The sequence below is a fragment of the Artibeus jamaicensis genome, unplaced genomic scaffold, assembly GCF_021234435.1.
Source record: "Artibeus jamaicensis isolate MK-2021 breed Jamaican fruit bat unplaced genomic scaffold, CSHL_Jam_final contig_519, whole genome shotgun sequence".
Taxonomy (NCBI): Eukaryota; Metazoa; Chordata; class Mammalia; order Chiroptera; family Phyllostomidae; genus Artibeus; species Artibeus jamaicensis.
Genome location: NW_026521871.1, coordinates 4,068,300 through 4,087,992, shown reverse-complemented (window position 1 = coordinate 4,087,992; position 19,693 = coordinate 4,068,300). Strand labels below are relative to the sequence as shown.

General features: G+C 49.9%; 1 protein-coding gene across 3 annotated transcripts in view; it reads left to right on the top strand.

Annotated features, from left to right (window-relative positions):
* The window catches only part of PTPRG (protein tyrosine phosphatase receptor type G), a 720,169-nt gene that overhangs the window by 628,120 nt on the left and 72,356 nt on the right, over positions 1-19,693 (top strand). For 2 of the 3 annotated variants that reach the window (XM_053669374.1, XM_053669376.1), the window contains exon 13: positions 10,551-10,683. In XM_053669374.1, coding sequence (XP_053525349.1) covers positions 10,551-10,683 — 133 coding nt within the window. The remainder of the gene's footprint in view (positions 1-10,550; positions 10,684-19,693) is intronic. The other variant, XM_053669375.1, reaches the window with a different exon arrangement.

Sequence of the window (19,693 nt, the reverse complement as noted above, 5' to 3'; positions counted from 1 at the left end):
CACCACCTTCGTGTCTGTGGGAAGGCCCACATCTTCCCAAGGTGAGAAGGGAGCTTCCTGTAGAATTTCAGGCAATTCAGACCTGAGGGTGGGGGTGCTGACTGTTTGAGCCAGAGATCACCGCTGTTTCTGCAGTGGGCCAGACAGCAACCTTTTCGGGTTGGTGGGCCGTAGGTCCGTGTTCCCCCACTCAGCTCTGCCTTGTGGGCCAGAAGCAACTGAGGACAACGCATAAGTGAGCAGTTGTGACTGAGTTCCAGTAAAAATGGTTACAGAAACAGACAGTGGGCCACATTCGATCTGCAGACTCATTTGTTGACTCCCAGTTTAAGCAGAAATACCTGCCCCTGCCTGTCGGTAAAGGATGTGAGTGACTTGAGAGTGGCACCCTCAACCCGCCCCCGAAAGCACAGGGTCTCCGGGGACTCGGTTCACTTCCGTGCATCCCCCCTCCCCCATCTGCCTCCTCCAGCTCGGTGTTTGTTTTTCATAGGAAATCACTATCATTTTCATCTTAGTTGTGACTTATTTGAAAGACTGTGCCTGCACCTTTGTTTAAATCTCCACATTTATTTTTTCTTCACATTAAGTAAAAACAACTATTTCAGTTCATATTTACTATTTGTGAAAAAAGCATTAACGTTTAAAGTTACAAACTAGGCTTTTACCAGCATCTCCAAGAGGCTTGTTAAATATACTTGATCGATAGCATTTGTTCAAGTCCTGTGAGGAAGTAGCTTGAGCACACTCATTCACAGGGAAGGTGAGGAGGGACAATCCTTCTGTGGAAGAAATGGGACACTCAGACCCCTACAGAAACCAGGCAGGCAGTGCCGGTGGGAGAGGAGAGGCAGGTGCTGTGCGTCAGGGAGAGGCGAGGACTGCGGCAAAATGGACAGCACATGCCCTTCCTGAAGAGGCCGCCTCACTCATCTCCACCGCCATGTGGCTAGCGAAGAGGCCTACCTAGCAAGCCGGAAATCCAGGTCTTGGTGCAGGTGTTCGCAATTCGTAAGTGGGTTCAAATCTTCAAAACACTTTTTTTTCCCACGTGCCGACAAGTAGGCAGGAACCACTGGTGCTTGGCTCTGCTGCAGCTCTGACTGCTGTGGCTGCCCCAGCACCAGATGCCGACCAGAGGCCTCCGTGCAGTTACTGCGTCTCTGCGGGTCGTTAGCGCCACTGAGTGCGAAGCCTCGGTGGGGTGTGTGTTGCATGGAAATCCAACATGGTCCCTCCTGCGGGAGCCGTGGCTGGAATGCGGCGGAGACACCCCCGGAATCCACTTGATGTGGGAAAATGTTCTGGGGGTGGGCTGCAGTGCAGAAGGCCCTAGCAGAGGCATTTGGGGGTGGGGTGTAGTCTATAGACTCATCGCTTAGTGCTAGGGTTTCTTCTTGTCTCCACAAATCAAGGAAACCTTTTTGTTCCAGACTGAATCTTGCTCAGAAGTGTATGATAAGTACTCATTCCCTGAAAGCCTCCTGGATCAGCCCTGAGCCAGGAGCTAAAGGAAGGGTCCCGTGCAGGAGTCACGGAAGATTTTTTCCAGGCCAGGAGCTGAGAATGGGCAGAGCTGGCCTGAGACCTGGGGCTGCTGTTCTGCTCTCAGCTGAATAGAGGGTGCTGAGTGAGCACCAGACACCCCTCCACTCATCTGGGAAAACCAGCGATACCTCTTCGGAGCTCTCAAGCTCTAAGGAGCCTTGCTGGAGAGCCTTTGATTACAGAAACAGTAACAGCACTTGTGTTCTGAGCTAGGGTTGCCTGTGCTAAAAATAAAAGCCCAACTGCACCGTCAGTTACCCTTCGGTGCCCCCATGAGGGCTGCGCTGACATTGCTGCCGTTCGGCCAGTGAGGAAAGGTCCAGAAGGTTGTAAGGGCTGTGCCCTGAGCAGCACTGCCCGGGCAAGACAGGGCTCAGCGTGGGCCCTAACTTCATGGTTCCGGGGGGAGACCACCCACACCGTGCTTCCTTCCCCTGTGCTTTGAGGCTTATTCCCTAAGTGAGCAACACGGAATGATTTCAGATGAAATAGTAATGAGTAGGTGAATATTTGAATGTGTGCTTTAAAAATAGATAGCAGTTTTTCATTTCTGGCAGAGGTTCTTGACCATATATGGTTTTCCCCTTTCTGCCAGGACATGTGGCAACATCCTGCTGCATTGCCGGTTGTCACCGTGACTGCGGAAGGGCTGCTACAGCCTGCAATGCACGGGACAGTCCCCACAGCATGGAGTTGCCTGGTCCCAAATGCCACTAGTGCTGTGGTTGAGACACCGATTCACAGTATTAACAGAAAGTTTTCTTTTCAAAGAACTCGACATGAGGAAAAAAAATAGCAGTTAACGTAGGACAAGTAGTGAGTGGTACAGATTCACGGGGAAAGGGCAGAATTCGAGGACGTGAATGCTCCCTTGGAGGGTACGCAGGTGGGGAGATGTAGCCCTCCTTCGTCTAATAGAAGTCAAAGCGAACACGTGTGCGATGGCCGCCCGAAGCAGCTTTCCGCAGGGCTGGGTTTGTTGGCCAGCACCCTGTTTCGGTAGATGTTTCCTAAGTAACTGCCTGTGCTCTTGGCCGTGGCTTCTTGGGACTGACAAAGGAAGTAGCTTGAGTGGCTTGGGAGTTCTTAAGGGCCATTTGTTCCGTTTGCTCCCAGAGGAAGGAAGTTTCCGGCCCCTGCTCAGTGGCCTTCGAAGGAGGACAGCTTATCCGTCTCTGTGTGTGGGAAACCAGACGCACGGAGAACAGGCAGGTTTCAGGGAGACTGAAGTCGGGGACTGAGGGTGCCTGGGGCTGGGTGTTTGGTGTTCAGCACAGCTCCGCCCCGGCTGGTAGCAGAGCCCTCGGTGCCTGCAGTGACAGTCTGGTAGGTCAGGACCAGCCCTGTTTATGGGGCTTGGAATTTACCAAACACCCTCAGTTTTCTAACACCTCACTGAAACAGACACGGCGGCGGGCTGGTTGTTGGAGTCTGAGGAGGTTCGCTCCGTGGTGGATGGAAGTGGAAACACGTGACACCCTGACGCAGCCCAGACACATGGTGGGAATGGGAGCCAGTGTCCCATTGCAGGAACACACGTGTGTCCAGCTGATGGTCATAATCCCACAACACTGGTGAGCTGGAGTCAGGGGCAGAGAATAATAGGGACAGATTCCTGTGTCAAAGCTGCCACCTTTTCACTTCATACCCGTTAGGGGAGGCCACCATCAAGAAAAAAAGGCAAAACAGAAAATAGCCAGTGTTGGAGAGGATGTAGCAAAATTGAAATCTTCATGTGCATGGTTGGTGGGAATGCGGAATAGTGCAGTCACTACAGAAAACATTAGGGTAGTTCCTCAGAGAATTCAAAATAGAAGCACCGTATGATCCAACCATCTCACTTCTGAGCATGTGCCCAAAAGAACTGAAAGCAGGGTCTTGAAGAGATGTGTGTGCACCCGAGTTCACAGCAGCATTATTGGCAGCAGCCTAGGGGTGGGAACAGCCCGGACGTCCACTGACGAGTGAATGGGTACATACAATGTCGTGTATACACGTAACGGAATATTACTCAGCCTTCAAAAGAAAAGACATTCTTGCACTTGCTACAGTGGGGATGAAACTTGAGGAAATCACGCTGAAGTGAAATAAGCCCGTCACAAAAAGACAAACGTATATGACTCCACTCACACCAGGTGCCTGGAGCAGTCGAAGTCACGGAGACAGAAAGCAGAGCGGTGGTTGCCAGGGCCGGGCTGGGCTTTAATGAGGACAGTCTTTCAGTTCTGCAGATTAAAGCAGGCTCTGGAGATTGCTTACACAACAGAGTGAATGTACTTAACACCGCTAAACTGTACTCTGCAATGGTTAACATGGTAAATTTTATGTGTTTTTTACTACAGTTTTTTAAAAAGGCAGCCGTCTTAGTTCACGGATGTGGGTGGTTTTTACTCAGAACAAATACAGTCAAGTTGCCCACAATCAAACCAGGCTGTAGAGTTTTATGTGCACAGATTGGTTCTCTGTTGATCTTGCTCGAAAAGTGAAAGGATCCTGCTTTTCCCTATTCAGAGAGATAATGGCCCCTCGGCTCCAAGCTCGTCTAGTCTGGACAACGGAGAGGGTGTTGTCCTGCAGCGGAAGTTGCGCCCTTACCGTGGCTGGGAACGTTTCGGATGGGTCCATCTCATGCATCACCGCCGTAGCATTTATAGTACATTGTACTCCGTTTTTATCTGCTTCTACTGGGATGAGAGCCAAGCCAGTAAAAGGCAAACAGCATTAATTCAGTGATGACATATGCCACTGAAAACTGTTTTTTCTTTTTTTAAATTTTTTTTTTAAAAGGCAGAAGGGAGGCACTGTACTCAAGATTCTGTTGGATTCTGAAATAAAACCTGCATGGAGGAAAGCTGTGTGTCTGTCAAGGGGGCGGTCATTAAGCCTTGTCCCCCTTCCTGCACATGCTCCCTGAGGGTTAGTGAGCGTCTTTCTCCGAGTGCCATTTGGAAGACATTTCTGACACAGGCTTTTTCTCTTGATTCCTGGCCCCATCTGGCCTCAGGTCTTCTGACCCACCTAGCAGCCCCTCATATGCACCTCATCTCCATGAGGGGTGCTGGGGGGACGTTGTTACCCCTCTCATTTCATCCTCTCACACAGACCAGCAGGACACAGCTCTGGAAAGAGTATGAAAACCGTCCAGGTTCACTGAGGGGAATGGCCCATGTCACATCCATGGAGTAACAGCACGGTTAGTTTCTCACTGATTGAAAAATGAGGTCTCTTTGAAGGGAAAGTAATGGATTAGGAAAGCTTCCTGGTACAGAAACAGCCTCTTCTCTTGAGCCAGGTTCACCATTTCAGGATGCTGGTTGGCAGTTGAGGAGACAGTGGTTTGCTTTGGGTTTTGAAGCCTGTTTGGAAGACCCACGTTTGTGTTCTTCTGCTGATTCCCTGGTCCGAGTGCCGTCCCACAGCCTGCAGCGGAAGGGCTGGAGTGAGCTGGCAGCAGGAGTCAGGAGTGTGCAAAGCAGGTCTGGGATGTGACCCTGGGGAGCAGCGGGGACTGGGGTGCCCCACGGAGGGTGTGCTGCTGGCGCCCAGCTCCTGTTTGCCGCGTGGGAACCCAGGCCTGTATTGGCAACTGAAACATTTCCAGTAGATGATTCCACTGCTGACTTTTATGTCAACTCTATTGCTTATTAAATTGTGGCAGCCCACTCACAATTTAATAATTACAGTGGGAGAGGTGCCAAGCCGCACACATCTGGGGGCTGCCAGTTCACATAACCTATGGCAAGTAGGAATGGAAGGGCTAGTCCTGCTGGGAAACCAAGCCATCTGGATAAATCAGAGCTGGAAACGAGGAAAAGTTGCATTAACTCCTCCTGGTTCGGGATTTAGGCATCACAGAGGGACGCAAACCCTTCAGTGACTGGGCAGCCACGTGTAGTGGTCGACCTTCTCAGGGCAGCTGGGCCACAAGTGAAGCTAGGAATGAAAGCAAGCTGCTCCTAACAGTTGGATGCATCTGATTTTGTCACACGGTCAGCGCTGCTGCCCGCATGCATTGTAAGGAAGAGAAGAGTGAACACCCTCCGGGTGCCCCACTGGCCAGCGCGGGGCAGGGCGGCCTCTGCCAGGGAACCTGTGCAGGCCCTCGAGCTGTGTCCGGGGCCCTGCACTTGCTTCCCTGCTCTGCTCTCACCATCTTGAAACTGCAGTAATTTGTGAACAAGAGGCCCTGTGATTCCATCTTGCATCTGGCTCCGTAAATTATGTAGTCATAATTTACACAGTCTGCCTCCCACGGACTCCCATTTAATCCTTATACGTGTAAGTCTCCTGAGAGATGAGTTTACCATCTGTCTCCCTTGATATAGGGGAGAGCAGAGGCTCAGAGATGGGCAGTCACTAACCCAGTCACACAGCAGAAAAGGCCTGAGCCAGATTTTGTAGTCACGTCTGCCTGACTCTGCAGAGCAGGATCTTGGTCACACTGGGAAGGTTTTGGTGTGTTCTAGTCTCTGGGGACCTTGGCCTGAGGAGATCACCAGGACTGAAGGCACAAGAGGAAAGAGAAAGATTGTAGACTCACCCCCGGCAGCATGTTACACGTTCCTAGTAGTTTACAGAAGTTCACTGTTTCATTACACTTTCTCCTTTGAGGACCTGCTGGGCTACAGATTGAGTCGGGCCGCAGGACAAGTGATTCTTCTGAAGGAGGCAAGAGTGTGGTGTGCTGGTATCTCTGGGCAAACTTTGAGTTTCTGGCCCCTGGCCAGAAGTCTGCTCCCCCCAAGGTCCCCGATGCTCACAGCTCGCAGGGCTGAGGTTCTCGTGATTGCCAAGTACGTCCTGGTGCTGCGCTAGGCTGTCGATGGAGAGGGTAGTGGTGGTGATAATTAGTGATGCTGTGTGTGGCGAGGGGTGTTATCCACTGTCCCAGTGGATAACATTAACCAGGGGCTTAGGAGTGTCAGGCAGCCCTCCGAGTGTTTGACACGTACTCACGCATGTGATGCCCACCACCCTGTGGCGTGGTAGGCGTCCTTACTGTCTCCACTTACAGATGTGGAAACGGAGGCAGGGCGGTGACGTAACTTGTCTGGAGTTACAGAGCCAGGAGACAGAGCTTTTCCCTGTCCCCATGGAAGTCAGCCCCACGTTTGGGGACCTCAGTAATAAAAGAGCAATGGCCCTGAGGGAGGCGCGTGCAGTAAGAGACATGCAGGAGGGTGGCGACCATGGCGGGACCCGCTCAGCACCACCTCACTGCCGGGCTCACCCGAGCAGTCGGCTCCCATCACGGTTTCCTGCGTGCCTGTGAGGCAGGTTTTTATCCCATTTCGTAGATGAAGATCTCCCACCCAAACTGATTGAACTTACTGGTTAAAGGTCACATAGAAAGTGGCAGAACCAGGATTTGAACCTGTGCTCTTCATTCTGCCCTCCAGAGATAACGGGGACCGGGGCTGGGGAGGCCTCACAGAGAAGGTAGCAGCTGAACCAGGTGGAGGGATCAGTAGGGGATTCCGGGGGCAGGAAGGGGAAGGCGTCCTGGCCGTGGGATGGGCAGGGACAGAGGGGCGGGACTGTGGCCCAGGTGGTCGCTGGCTGGCCGGGTGCAGCTGGAACGCGGCGGTGGCGGGAATCGCAGGAGATGACGGGGTGGATGGAAGGCCCCACTCACAAACTAACACACAGCCTTGCTGTCCCTGAGGGCAGTGGAATTCCTTGGGGGGACAGAATGACGTTCAGGTTACAGGTACTGTGAACACACGAGTTCGAAAATGAAATCAACTTTATCATTCCCCACATGGAAATCCAGTAGCGCTCTTATTTTTGCTTGGCCTTTATGTAAAAGACCTGGGCAAATCCAACTGCCTGCTGTTACTCAAGGTCAAGATCAGGTTGCTGTCAGAAGAACTTCCTTAGGTCTCTCACTCACCCTCCATGTTGGTGCTGACACATCCGGACCCTCAGCCTCTGCAGAATTCCATTCTCTCCTCTGATGGTGACGAGTCCACGTTGGTGGTTCACAGTCTCATCTGCTGCAACTTGCAAGACTCTGATGAAGGCTTTCACCCTCAGCTTTGTGGAGGACGGGAGGGGAAGGACAGACATAATTGCCGGTAGATGGGTTTTCAGGGACAGCGTAATGGGCCACTCATCCTCACCATCGCTCCTAAAGACCCTCCAAGGCCCAGACACTCTGGGGTGGCCACTGTTGACTGGTTTTAGAGTGGCAGAAACTCCACGGAACTGCCGTTTTGAGTGACTGTGTAGATACCAGTGTAAAGGGACTATTTTGGCTAAGAGTTATTTTCAGTGGTAAGATGAGTAGGGTGTGGAGTTTGTGTTCAGCCTCCTCCCCAACCTGTCTACTCAGCAGCAGCCCAGGAGGGCATCAGTTTCTGTAAGGAGGTGGGAGTCCCTCCAGGAGGCAAGGGCCTGACAGGGTGGCTTCTGAGTTCACTGGGCACGTGGTATATAATGGCAACCCTCTGCCCTATTTTCTGTTAGCTGGACCTCCAAGTCTTTGAGATACTTGCCTGCCTGGGCTGCCCCCTGCTGGAGCCCTACAAAATTATTCTTATTTGCAATTCTGATTGCTCTGGCTGGTCCCCAGAGCTTTGCTATTAAAGCTGTACGTGGAGGGAGAAAATACACGGCTTACCCTTGTCTGCCTCAATCTGCAGCCCTGCAGTAGCTTCCATTGTCCCCAGAACTAAACCTGTTCTTATCCAGCCAGCGAATCCCTGGCTGACCTGGCCTCTGCCTCCCCAGTTTGTTCCTTGCCCCCTTCGTTCCCGCACTGCAGTGCTCTCTGTCCCGAACTTGGCTGGGGTCACACCCCTTCCTCCTCCCGGTCCCGCCCTAAAGTGAGGGGTCCCCTCCCGAATCCCCCAGGCCAGCACAGCCTTTCCTGGTCCCTTTATGCCTGTTGTGGCATCACATTCATTTTATTCTAATTACTTCTTCCTTTGTCTGCCTCTCCCTCTTTAAATCATCCCCAAACCAAGGTTGTCACACTCATTTTTGCCAGGGGCCACATCAGCCTCCCATTTGTCTTCAAAAGGCCAGATGTAATTTTAGGACTGTATAAATGTAACTACTCCTTAACTAAGGGCAAGGAGCTCAGTGCAGCCGCTGCGTAGAAACAAGGTGGGGGGCTGGATTCGGCCTTGTGTTTGCCACCTGTGTCCTGCGCCGTGCCTGCCACACAGTGGGCTTGGCAAATACAGGCAGACCTCATTTGGGGTGATTTGCTTTATCCTTCACAGATGTTATGTTTTTTTTACCAATTGAAGGCAATTCCTTCCACCAGCAGAAAGATTATGGCTTGCTTTGTTGTGACACTTGTTTTATTTCGGTGGTCCGGACCCAAACCCGTAACACCTCCAAGGGTGCCAGTAGCTACCTAACAAAAGTCGTGGAGCCTCTAGGGGTCAAGAAGAATGAGCTGTCGCTGGGAGGAAGGCACTTTCTAAACTGGGAAGTTCTCTCTCGTTTTTAGTCAGAGTGGGCCTCACCTGCCTGCCTCAGTCTTCTTACCTGTGAGCGGGGCATACATCCGGCCCTGCTTGGTTCTCGGGGTCCTGCATGGAACAAAGAACATAATCAAGATCAGCTGCGTTTGAGGAAACCCGGTGAAATGCACTGCAACACTCTTTATTGCTCGGGAGCTTTGCCTCTTTAAAAATCTGCTCCCAAGGCCACTTATTTCTTTCCTGCTCAGCCCACCTTCTCTCACTCGGAAACTCAGCCTGATGAGCCAGCCCCTCCGTTAGTCTGTCCTGTAGGGGGACTCGCACTGGCTGAACACTGACCTCGTTTTTGCAGAGCAGGAGGGATCTCGCTGAGCACACGCCCGCCTGCTTTCAGCTTTGGATTTTTCCACGGGCTTCTCCCTCCGGTTACAGTTAACCTGTGGTTTCTCGCCACCTGCCTCCCATGATCACCTCTGCCCACGTTTGCTCTTCCCTGTCCCATACCACACCTGTGCTCCATGTGGGCCATCTAGAGATTTCTAGGCATCTACCCTACACTACGAGAGAGAGCAGGGTCTGCCTGAGGCTCTGAGGCCGACACACAGAGGAAGGAGCTGCTCGGGTAAGAGGTAGCAGGGGCCCAAGAGGATCCTGAGCCAGTTCACAGCCTTCCCGCCAACCCCTCCACCGCTGCTGTTTCTGGACAGACATGTGCTGGGGGCAGAGTGAGGCATGGCTTCCTGTCTTTGGTCGTCTTAGGGTTTTTCACAAGGGTTGGGGTGGGGGATAACGAAACCAAAGGAAGAGCTGTAAAACCAGATTTGAGGAGACACAGCCTCTCCAGGGACCGGGGTGCTGAGAACGGATGGGCAGCCAGTGGGCTGCTACTCAGAATGAGCGGCCGGCTGAGACTCCAGGGTGAGAGCGCGTTGTCCCAACTGCTTTCCCAGGCTTGTCCTTGGCTGGGCCGCTGGCGAGTCCCACATTTGGATCATCGCCTCACCGTGACTGTGTTAGGGAGTGGCAGTTCCCCAAAGCAGAACTGGGGTGCAGTTACCAGGGGACGGGTGGCAGCTGCTAAGCTCACAGAGAATACGTGTAACCATCGTCTTCAGATCTGGTTAACAGCAGAATCCACTGTGCCAGTTTTCCTGCCCAGGGACTCACAAGTCCACGAGGGGCCCTCCCCGGGGCTAGTGTGCTGCTGCCTTCAGGCTGAGCATCTTCCCTCCGTGTGTCCAGGGGCCGCTTCAGTGCAGTGATGTTCCTGTAGTGAGGGTGGACATCTGCCTGCTGCACAGCTCTCTTTAAAAACATCTTGAATTCTTCCTGCAAATCCATCCCACTGGCAATGCCCGGTGCAGCCAGCAGTGAAGGCCCCATTTGGGTTGGGACTCGGGAGGAAACTGGGTGGGCCGCAGGCTGCCCCCCAGCCCCCGCCATCAGGCAGTCTGAGCGGCAGCCCAGGTCTCTGCGGGCGCCCTGATTGGGGCAGGAGTCTGGGTCACACCAGCTCCCTGGCTCCGCCAGCCTCTGCCCTCTAACTGCTGTGGTTTCTCTTCGCAGCAGAAAAGAACACCTCTGGGATAATAGGCCGCCCTTCTCCAGGGAGGATGGAGTGGATCATCCCTCTGATTGTGGTATCAGCCTTGACCTTCGTGTGCCTCATCCTTCTCATCGCTGTGCTAGTTTACTGGAGGTGAGTAAGCCTGCATGGTGAGGGGAGTGGGGGGATCTGCCGGAAGCACGCTGCCCTGGGGGGCGCCGTGGGGAGCAGAAGCCCGGGGCCCCTCTATTCTGAAAGGTAAGGCAACTGAAGTGTTTCTAGTGTCAACACCTGGGACACCTGCTTCTCTCTGGAAGAAGCCAGTGGGTAGAGCCAGTGTTGAGGTCAAAGCAGTTACGAAAAGCTTCTGGGGTTTAGTGTCAGAGAGGCTGAGGCTTGGGAACCAGGAGACCCAGGTTCAGATCTCAGCCCTGCTGCTAGCTGGTTGCAAACCCCACTTCTAATTTGGGCTTTAGTATCCAAACTTAGTTTCTCTGAGACTGAGCCTTATTTCATTACAGCCACATAAGAACTCCGCTTTATCTTAATATTTTGATAGTTTGCTGCTGAAAATTGAGTGATAGGACCACATTCAGCATGTTATGTGGCATTTAATATACGTAGGATAAAAATGGCTGACAGCAAGCCATCCTTATATTACCGTTGTCCTGAGCCTGTTCTTCCTGCTTCCCAGGAGAAGCCCGCTGACAGCTTCTGCTCCTCAGTTCTGTGCTTTCTCAACGACCCTCCCAGCCAGTTTTGCTGAGTGAGGCAGGCGGCCTATTCGGTTGGCCTGGCTGCTTGCACCACTTAGACAAACGTAAGCTTCTGCCCTTCATCTAAGAAGCTTCATCAGTGCTGAACAGATGTCATAGTTCCATCCCTCCCTCCTTTCTGTTCATTCAGTCCATTTTGAGCCCCTGCTGTGTGCCAGACACGAGGTGCTGGTGATATAAAAGAAGAAATAGACAAAATCCTTGCTCTCATGGGGCTTATATTTTAGAGGGAGACAGGCAGTAAACAAAGCTAGTAAGTAAAATATATGACACCCAAGATGGTGTTAAGCATGCAATGGAGAAACAAACTCTGGAAAGGGAGGGGCGTGCAGGGACATAGCCATGAGTGTTCAGAGTGGTTAGGGATGGCCTAACTGGCAGGCGGTATTTGAGCAGAGACCTAAAAGAGGAGGGAGTCAAATGCACTCTATATAGGATAAGTTCCAAACAATGAAAACAGCATATGCAAAGGTCCTGAGGCAGCACCATGCCTGGTGTGTTCTAAGAAGAGCAAGGGATCCGTGTGGCCGGGGCGTGTGAGAATCCAGGGAGTGGTAGGAGAAGGTGCTGGGAAAAAGCCGGGTGGAGAGGAGTCAGGTCATGTATAGCCTTGTGGGCCACTGTAAACACATTGCTTTTTACTCTAAGATACGTAGGGTTTGGTACTCAAGAGCGTTGTGATCTGAATTTAGTATTACTTGGCTGCTGTGTTGCAAAGAAAATGAATTGGAGCAAGGGCAGAAGTGGAGGGACAAGCTGGAACCCTACTAAAACTGGTACAAGAAGGAAATGGTGGTGGCTTGGATGAGGGTAGCGGTGCAGGTGATGGGAATTGATGAAGATCAACAGAAGCTACAGACAGATTGATCATGCACCCTTGGGTCTGCTGTCAATTGGATAGAGCAAAGGATGTAGGAAGGGGTCATCTCAGGCTTCTCTAGGCATCCAACAGTAACCATAGCATTGTTAGTGCTGCGGACCAGCCAGACTGTGAATTACATTGGGTTTTGGGGTGAGCCTAGGAACACTAGAGCTACCCGTGCATCATCCTTTCCCCAGAACAAAATGGTTTGCAAACAAGTATTTGGAGGCCATTGTTAAATTGGAGGCTGCTGGTATTAGTTTAACTAAGCACGTGGAAGTAATGGAAGGTCTGCACAAGCATCTCTTGGCCCTGCCCTTGGCTCAGCTCAGCGTTGGGTAGTTTTACTCTCAGGTTCCCCACACAGGAGCAGAGGGGCCCACAGCTGCCCCAGGCTGGGTGACCCTGGGTTGGCATCCTAAGCATTCCAAAGTTCATATTCTGTGCAGTTCTAGCAAAAACCTCAGGAGTGTTTCTGATTGACCCACCTTGGTCCTCTGCCCACCCCAGAACCGATCTCTGTGGCTGAGGAGACATGCATTTTGACTGCAAATTGCTTTTAGGAAGGGACTATGAAATTGCTAAAAAGAGCCTAGTATCTTTACATTTGACATGTATTTTCTCATGAGGAAATTATAACTTTTTATACTTTGTTTCACATGTATACATAAGTCTATGTGGTTTCAAAGAACCAGAGCCGTAAACATCATCCAGTAGACTCAGCCTATGAACTTTTATCAAACTCCTAATGCCAGTGCACAAAATGAGTGGGAAGGACAAAATTCCTGCATAGCAAGGACACCAAAACTGAATCAGTGTTTGCACAGATAAGAACAGCCTAGAGGGGATAAGAACCCCTTTTTCTGTCCAACTTTTTTCCTTTTCATTAATGTCAAAGAAGGAAGCATTGGGAGGTCACGCTGAAGATTGGTAACTGAGGAAGAGATGTGTGCTTCCTTTGGAGATGCAGTTTTGAAGCAAGGGTGACAGTGTGTCTCTTGGTTGTTTGGGGCACAGAGCGGTGACTGGCAAACAGACTTGACACAAGTAGAGCACTGAGGCACATCAGAACCTTCTGGATCTTTTCCTCGGTGGGCAGGCCTGGCACCAGGGACTGAAACCAGCTCACTGTGGTGGCAGTTTCTCCAACCAGGACTGACCCTTTGCAGCTGGTGTTCTGGTTTCCGAGTGTGCTCACTTAGAGCTGTTGGCTCTGCAATTTCATGGGTTCATGCAACAGTGGAAAATGCAACCCGGTGTCTCTGAATTCTGTTTCTCCACGAGGCTTCCATCATGTGGTGCTGTTAGTGCTTTCAAGTGTCCACCGAGTTCCCGTTTAGTACTAGGCACTGAGCCCAGCACTCGGTGGCGCCATCTCATGTGATCCTTCCAACAGATCTGTGCGGCAGGGACTGGTGTGCTCCCCATTTTACACATAGGGGGCCAGAAGCTCACGGAGGTGCAGTGACTTGCACAGGGTCCTGCAGAGAGTGGTGGACCTGGTCTTGAATACCAGAGGTCCTCACTCCAGAACACAGAGTTTATGTAACTAAGCAGTGGAATACAGGCCTCACACCCGCGTACTGTGAAGGCTGAGTGTGACTGATGTTAGTTGTGTCACAAAGAGTGAGGATTGTGAGGCCAGGTACCAGTGACTTACAGTCGGATTCGCCTGCTTTCTTTGACCAGAGAAGGGAAAGGAAACTGACATTTGTTGAACGCCAACTGTATGCTGAGCAGTGTACAGAATTTTTATCCCCTGTGTTGGTCAGAACCATGTCTGTTGCAATTAACAAACAACTATTGGGTTGGCCAAAAAGTTCATTTGTTTTTTTCTGTACGATGGCTCTAGTAGCAATTAGTTGACTTTAACTTTGTTCAAAACAATTTTGTTAGATTGTATTGTGACAGCTGTCATATCAGCATACATTTAAAAAATGTACTAGGTTGGTGAATTTCTGTGCAGTCATTTTAATATTGAAGACAGAAGAAAATAAGCAACATTCTCGGCATATGATGCTTTGTTATTTCAAAAAAGAAAAAAAAACCACGACTGAAATGCAGTGAAAGGATCTGTGCAGTTTATGGAGAAGGTGCTGTGACTGATCAAATGTGTGAAAAGTGGTTTGCAAAGTTTCATGCTAGAGATTTCTCACTAGATGATGCTCCACGGTCAGGTAGGCTAGTTGAAGTGGTAGTGATCAAATTAAGACATTAATTGACAACAATCAATATACCATGCGGGAGATAGCCGACATACTCAAAATACCCAAATCAATACAGTTATTGGTGAAAATGAAAAATGTGTCTTTTATTTTTATGGAAAAAACGAAATAGATTTCTTGGCCACCCCAATATTTCAAACTGCCTTAAACACAAGGAGAGAAAAAAGCGATTCGTGGAATGAAAATGTTCAGGAGCCTCCGGCCCAGGTGGACTCAGAAGCTGGAACAAGGACAGCAGGACTCTTGCTCTGCCCCTGTGTCCTCACTCTCCGTGTGGGATCTGCTCTCTGGGTCATCTGCTGTGGCAGGCGGGCCCTCTTGCTTTTCCCACCCAGCGCCCCCTGGCCTGTGTTGGATCTGCATTCCCTCATCCCAGTGGAAAGGGAGTTTCTCTAAAAGTTCCAGTTAGTTTAAAGATGGCGTCTTTGAGGACTGACTTGTACTGTAGACTGGAAAAACCGGGGCCCACTTTCAGTCCCATCCCAACTGCAGGAGGAGATAATGCAGACAGCAGTTTGAAGTGTTGTGTAAAAATTATAAAGCTGTTGCTACTGTTGCATGAGCATCGGGCCTGCTGCAGCTTCCTTCCATTCACGCAGCGCTTACAGAGCACCTGCCACTACTGTGCTGGGCCTGGTGACTCAGGAATGAAGTTCTTTCCCTCAAGGGCCTTGCGGTTCAATGGTAGAGCCAGGGGAGTAAATATAGCATAATAGGGTGTGGAGAATGTTTTGAAAGGAGTTAGTAGAAGTTGCTATGACAACTCAAAGGGCTTCGGCCAGGTCTGGGAACAGAGGTGGGGCCCAGGAAAGCTCCCTGGAGGATCTAATACCCTGACTGGGTCTTGAAGGCCAAAGCTGTAAGCCAGTGCAGGAGGTGTGGTGTGCAAGCAGTGGCTGGAGAGCGGCAGTCTGGCATGTTGTAAGCAGGTACTCGTGGTGCAGCATCACAAGAGCAAGATATGGGGACAGCAGGAGCCAGGTCATGAAGGCCGTGGAGGCCACCTGCAGGGATATGTGTCTAATCTTAGGATGATGAGAAGGCATTGAAGGAGCCAGAGAGCTGCAGAAGGAGGCAGTGCTGGGTAGTGCGAAGGAGGCACAGGGGCCCGGAGCTGGGCAGCCTGTACTGGAGCCCACCTGCCACTCACTCACTACCTCTGTCACCTAGGAACAGGTATTAACAGGATTGCAGTCATCCCGTGGGGTAAAATGGGCTCTCGGGAGGTGAAAACCCTTACCACTTTTGTGTAAAAAAGCACAGCTATACACAGATGTATAGTATGTTACTGCTATTAAAATTTCAGTGAGAGGTAGCAATTAGGGGAGAAAAATTACTATAAAGGCCCCTTGGAAGAGGTGCCAGTGAAAAAAACAGGTTGAGTAACACTGCCTTAGACAAGACCCTCCATCATCTACAGCTTCCTCACCTGCAGAATAGAGTTAAGAAATGCACCACTGGGTTCCTGTGCGCATGACATGTGAGCTCTGGGAAATGCTTACCCCAGTGCTGGGCATACGTTAGGAGGTGTTGTATCATCCCTGACTTGAGAGGAAAATATAAATTTAATCCTGGGTCCTGGTAACCTAAAAAATTTTTTGTTCTCCAATAAAGAAAAATCAGAGTTACAGATCTAAACAAATACTTTCCCTTAAATATGATCACATGGTACAGCTGTGCATAATTTCCCGTCGTATGTCCATTGCTAAAAACATTGCTTGGAAATAACTTTTGGCATTTCCTTCTATAGTGATCTGAGTTGTGCAAAGAATTGATCCCAGAAATAGTTAAAAGTTATTTGTTTGGAGCTAAATACAGTATAAATGGAGGTAAACCAGCTGAGCAAAACTTTTTGAGGCCAAAACCAAAAAAAGTTAATGAAATTGTTTTGGGTGATGCTCCCCGTGGGCCTAAAGGAGCACACCCTAAGTCGTTAGGTCACAGATGTGACCCACCGCCCTGCCAGAACAACTCTGGAGCCCAGTGGTCAGCTTCATGAACCCAGAGCTGGCTGTGTTACAGTAAGCTTCGTCTGCTGCTGCTGCTGCAGACACAGCCCAATGCCCCCGTGGGCTAATGACTCAAAGTTTATCCCTCACCCACAGGAAGTGAGATGGGATTGGGCCAGGGGTCCCCAGCCTCCCTCCTCGTTGTCCAAGGATGCCACTCCCATTATCGCCTGACCTCCGCCTCCTGTCTCCCTCCCCACCACCACTGCCGACCCAGGTCAGTGGAAAAACTGTCTTCCGTGAAAACAGCCCCTTGTGCCAAAAAGGTTGGGGCCCCCTGGAATGGGTGGCCCTCTTCCACCTGTGACTCTTTCTGGAGCATGTGTCTGCCGAGTTGCTGCAGTGGCGATAGAAAAAGCAAGAAGCACACAGCTCTCAACTGCGTGGTGAAGTGGAATCCTTCAATACAGTTTGTTCCCCATTGGCCAAAGATGGTCACACAGCCCAAAGGGCACAAGATAAGATCGGGGAGCACTCGGGAATTTTGTGATCACTGCCAGAGCATCCTTAAATATTTAGATGCATTGGTAAACACTGGGCTGAGTGTGTTTCCTGAAAGGGGCACCTTTGGAGGGCAGTCATTAGTGTAATCTCTTCACGTTTGGATGAACTAAAAAATATAGGTAGAGACCTCAGATTCTGTCGTCAGCTGAAAGATATACAGAGGCCCACAGGGATGATTTGAGCAGTATTTTTATAAGCAGCAACATGGATTTGTGGGAGGAATGTAAAATATTGTTAGCTGAGGTGTTACAAGTAGGATGCTATAGCTTTCTCTCAAATGCTCCTTGAAAACGCCTGTCTTAAAGAGATGTAGGAACCAAAATCCCTGATAATGCAGAAGTTGCTATGAAGCTAGGAAGAAATACATGTAAAGTGTTCGGGGCCCAGTGTCAGGGTTGCCAGGCAGCCACTGAAAATAACTAACAGCTACAGCTTGTTTCCTTTTGTAAATCGTGGCCCTGTGTATGCCTTTTCAGTATTGTAGTAGTTACTATTGAAACAGGGCAAAGAAATCGATTTAATAGTTGCAGTGTGTCATTTTGGCCTTACTACTCAAGATGGTAATAAAACACACCTTCAGAATGACTACAGTCAGAAAGGGCATTCCCACAGCTCCAGCTCCCCTGCCTTGCCCACAGCGGGCTGTGTATATGCACTAATGTGCTGATGTTCCCGAAATGAGGGAGTAGCACAGCTGCAGCCACTCAGAATGAAGGGGACGGTTCAGGGAAATCAAAATCCTGTTCATTTGCATAATCGGCAGTAGATGCTTGGAGAAGCGCTGTGTGCAGGGTGTCCAATTGGCATGGTAGGGCACGCCCCTTGTTTGCTTTTATTAACTGGTTCCAGAGAATAGCTTAGTTACTGTGGGTAAGACATTGCTGCCCACTTAAAATTGTGAGTACCGCAAACACATTCTTAACTTGGTTGGGGTTTTTTCCTGTAATATTGAGGTAAATTGCTTTGAATGTAGCTTTTCTCTCTCTGATCAGCAAGGTCTCACCTCTGACATGGCTTTATATATCTGAAAGCCTACATCGCCATGAATCTTTTATTGAATATTTATCATACCAGACATGCGCTAAGAAGATTACATTCCCACCTTATAAACATTCAAATCCTAAGAATTACAGCCTCCGTTTCGCACATCAGAAAGCTGAGGTTTGGTGACATGCCCAAGTCACAGGGTGGACCTTAGACTAGATCCTGACTTTGAAGCCAGCCAGTTTGACAGGGTAGCCCACCATCTTCATCATTACCCTGTTTTCCTGGAGGAGCAGTGGCATGTGCCCAGGGGCATTTACTTCCTTCCACAGCCTGTTTTGATAGAGTATGTTTGTGTGTCGAAAAGATCCAATGGTTTGGAACTGCCAAAATGTATGAAGAAAACTTTAGAGGACCAGCTATATATGTTCAGGTATTCTAGAAGTTGAATAGACTTTGAAGTCCAATAGTACAGTCTGTTTGTTTTGTCCTAGTCCCAGCTGTTCCGTGCTAGTTAACATGATGACAAATTGAGTGTCTTACTGACCATAATGCTAGCTTAGAAAGAACTTTCCAGAAGGGTGGAAGCGGCTTTACTTCTCAGATAGGACTAAACTAACTACACAGACTCTGGAACAGAAAACTAGCAACCGTATGTGGGAATTGTAACACTGACCCAGGTTCCTTGAAGTTCGGTATTAGAAGGATTTCACACTCTGAGAAATTTATGTCCCTGTACAGCACATGACCGGGCCATCTGTAAATTCTGTGGTAAATCAATACCAATTTAGCTTCAGAGGCAGATAGAGGTCTCTCTTTTACTCCCATCTTTAGACTTGCAGAAACGTGGCCGTGTGTTGGTGCCTCCTCATTAAGAATGCTGTTCATGAAAACAAGGGAGTTTTGTTGACATCGAGTATTTTTTCTCCCCTGGATGTTCACTGGGGACAGGGTGATAAATACAGAGAGGTACAGACAGCAAATGTGTGTGGGCATCATGGAGGCTCCAGCAAACAAACGTGTGTGAAAGTCGGGTGTAGGCCTGCGGGCACACCACTGTCTTGCTCACAGCGTGACCGGCCACGGGTGCCCTGGTGGAGCTCTGGTCCCACCCGTATTCCTGTGGCGGCTACAAAACACTCAGAGCCACTGCAGCTGGGCGCACACTCTCCACCCATCTGGTCTGGCAACTGACACTTCCAGTTTACTCGGCAGGGACTTGGTATAGTTCAGATATTTGTTCCTGTTCCCCCAGCAGAGCCACAAGGGAGACAGGTGTAGCAGGAATGATTGCTCTGTGCAGGTGACTGAACATTTGACAAAGGGGAAACATCACTAATCACAACCCATAATGGATGGATTAGTACAAAGCACATACCACATTGTCTAACCTCACAGCAGCTGGATGTGATAACCAGGGCAGCTGGGGCTACATCATACCTTCTTCCCAACAGAAGAAGTGACATGAGAAAAGAGAAATGACTGGCCCAGGATCACACAGCTGAAGTTTGGAGGTGCTTGCACTTAGGGTTTGGTAAGACCCTCTATGGCTGACCCCTCTATCTTTCCCTTTGTTCAGTCATTCAATGGCATTTCTTAACCATTAATGGCAGGCACTGGAGGTTTGGCGAGGAGGAGTTCTTTTCTTCATGGAGCTTGTAGGTTAGTGGAGAAGACAAGCAGGTGAACAAAGGTGATCCCAAATAGAGGTAAAAAACTAGTAACCTCTAAACCTGTTTTATTTAGCTACTATTGTTTCAAAAATCCAGACTATTTTTAAAATGGGAACATTTTACTTAAAAC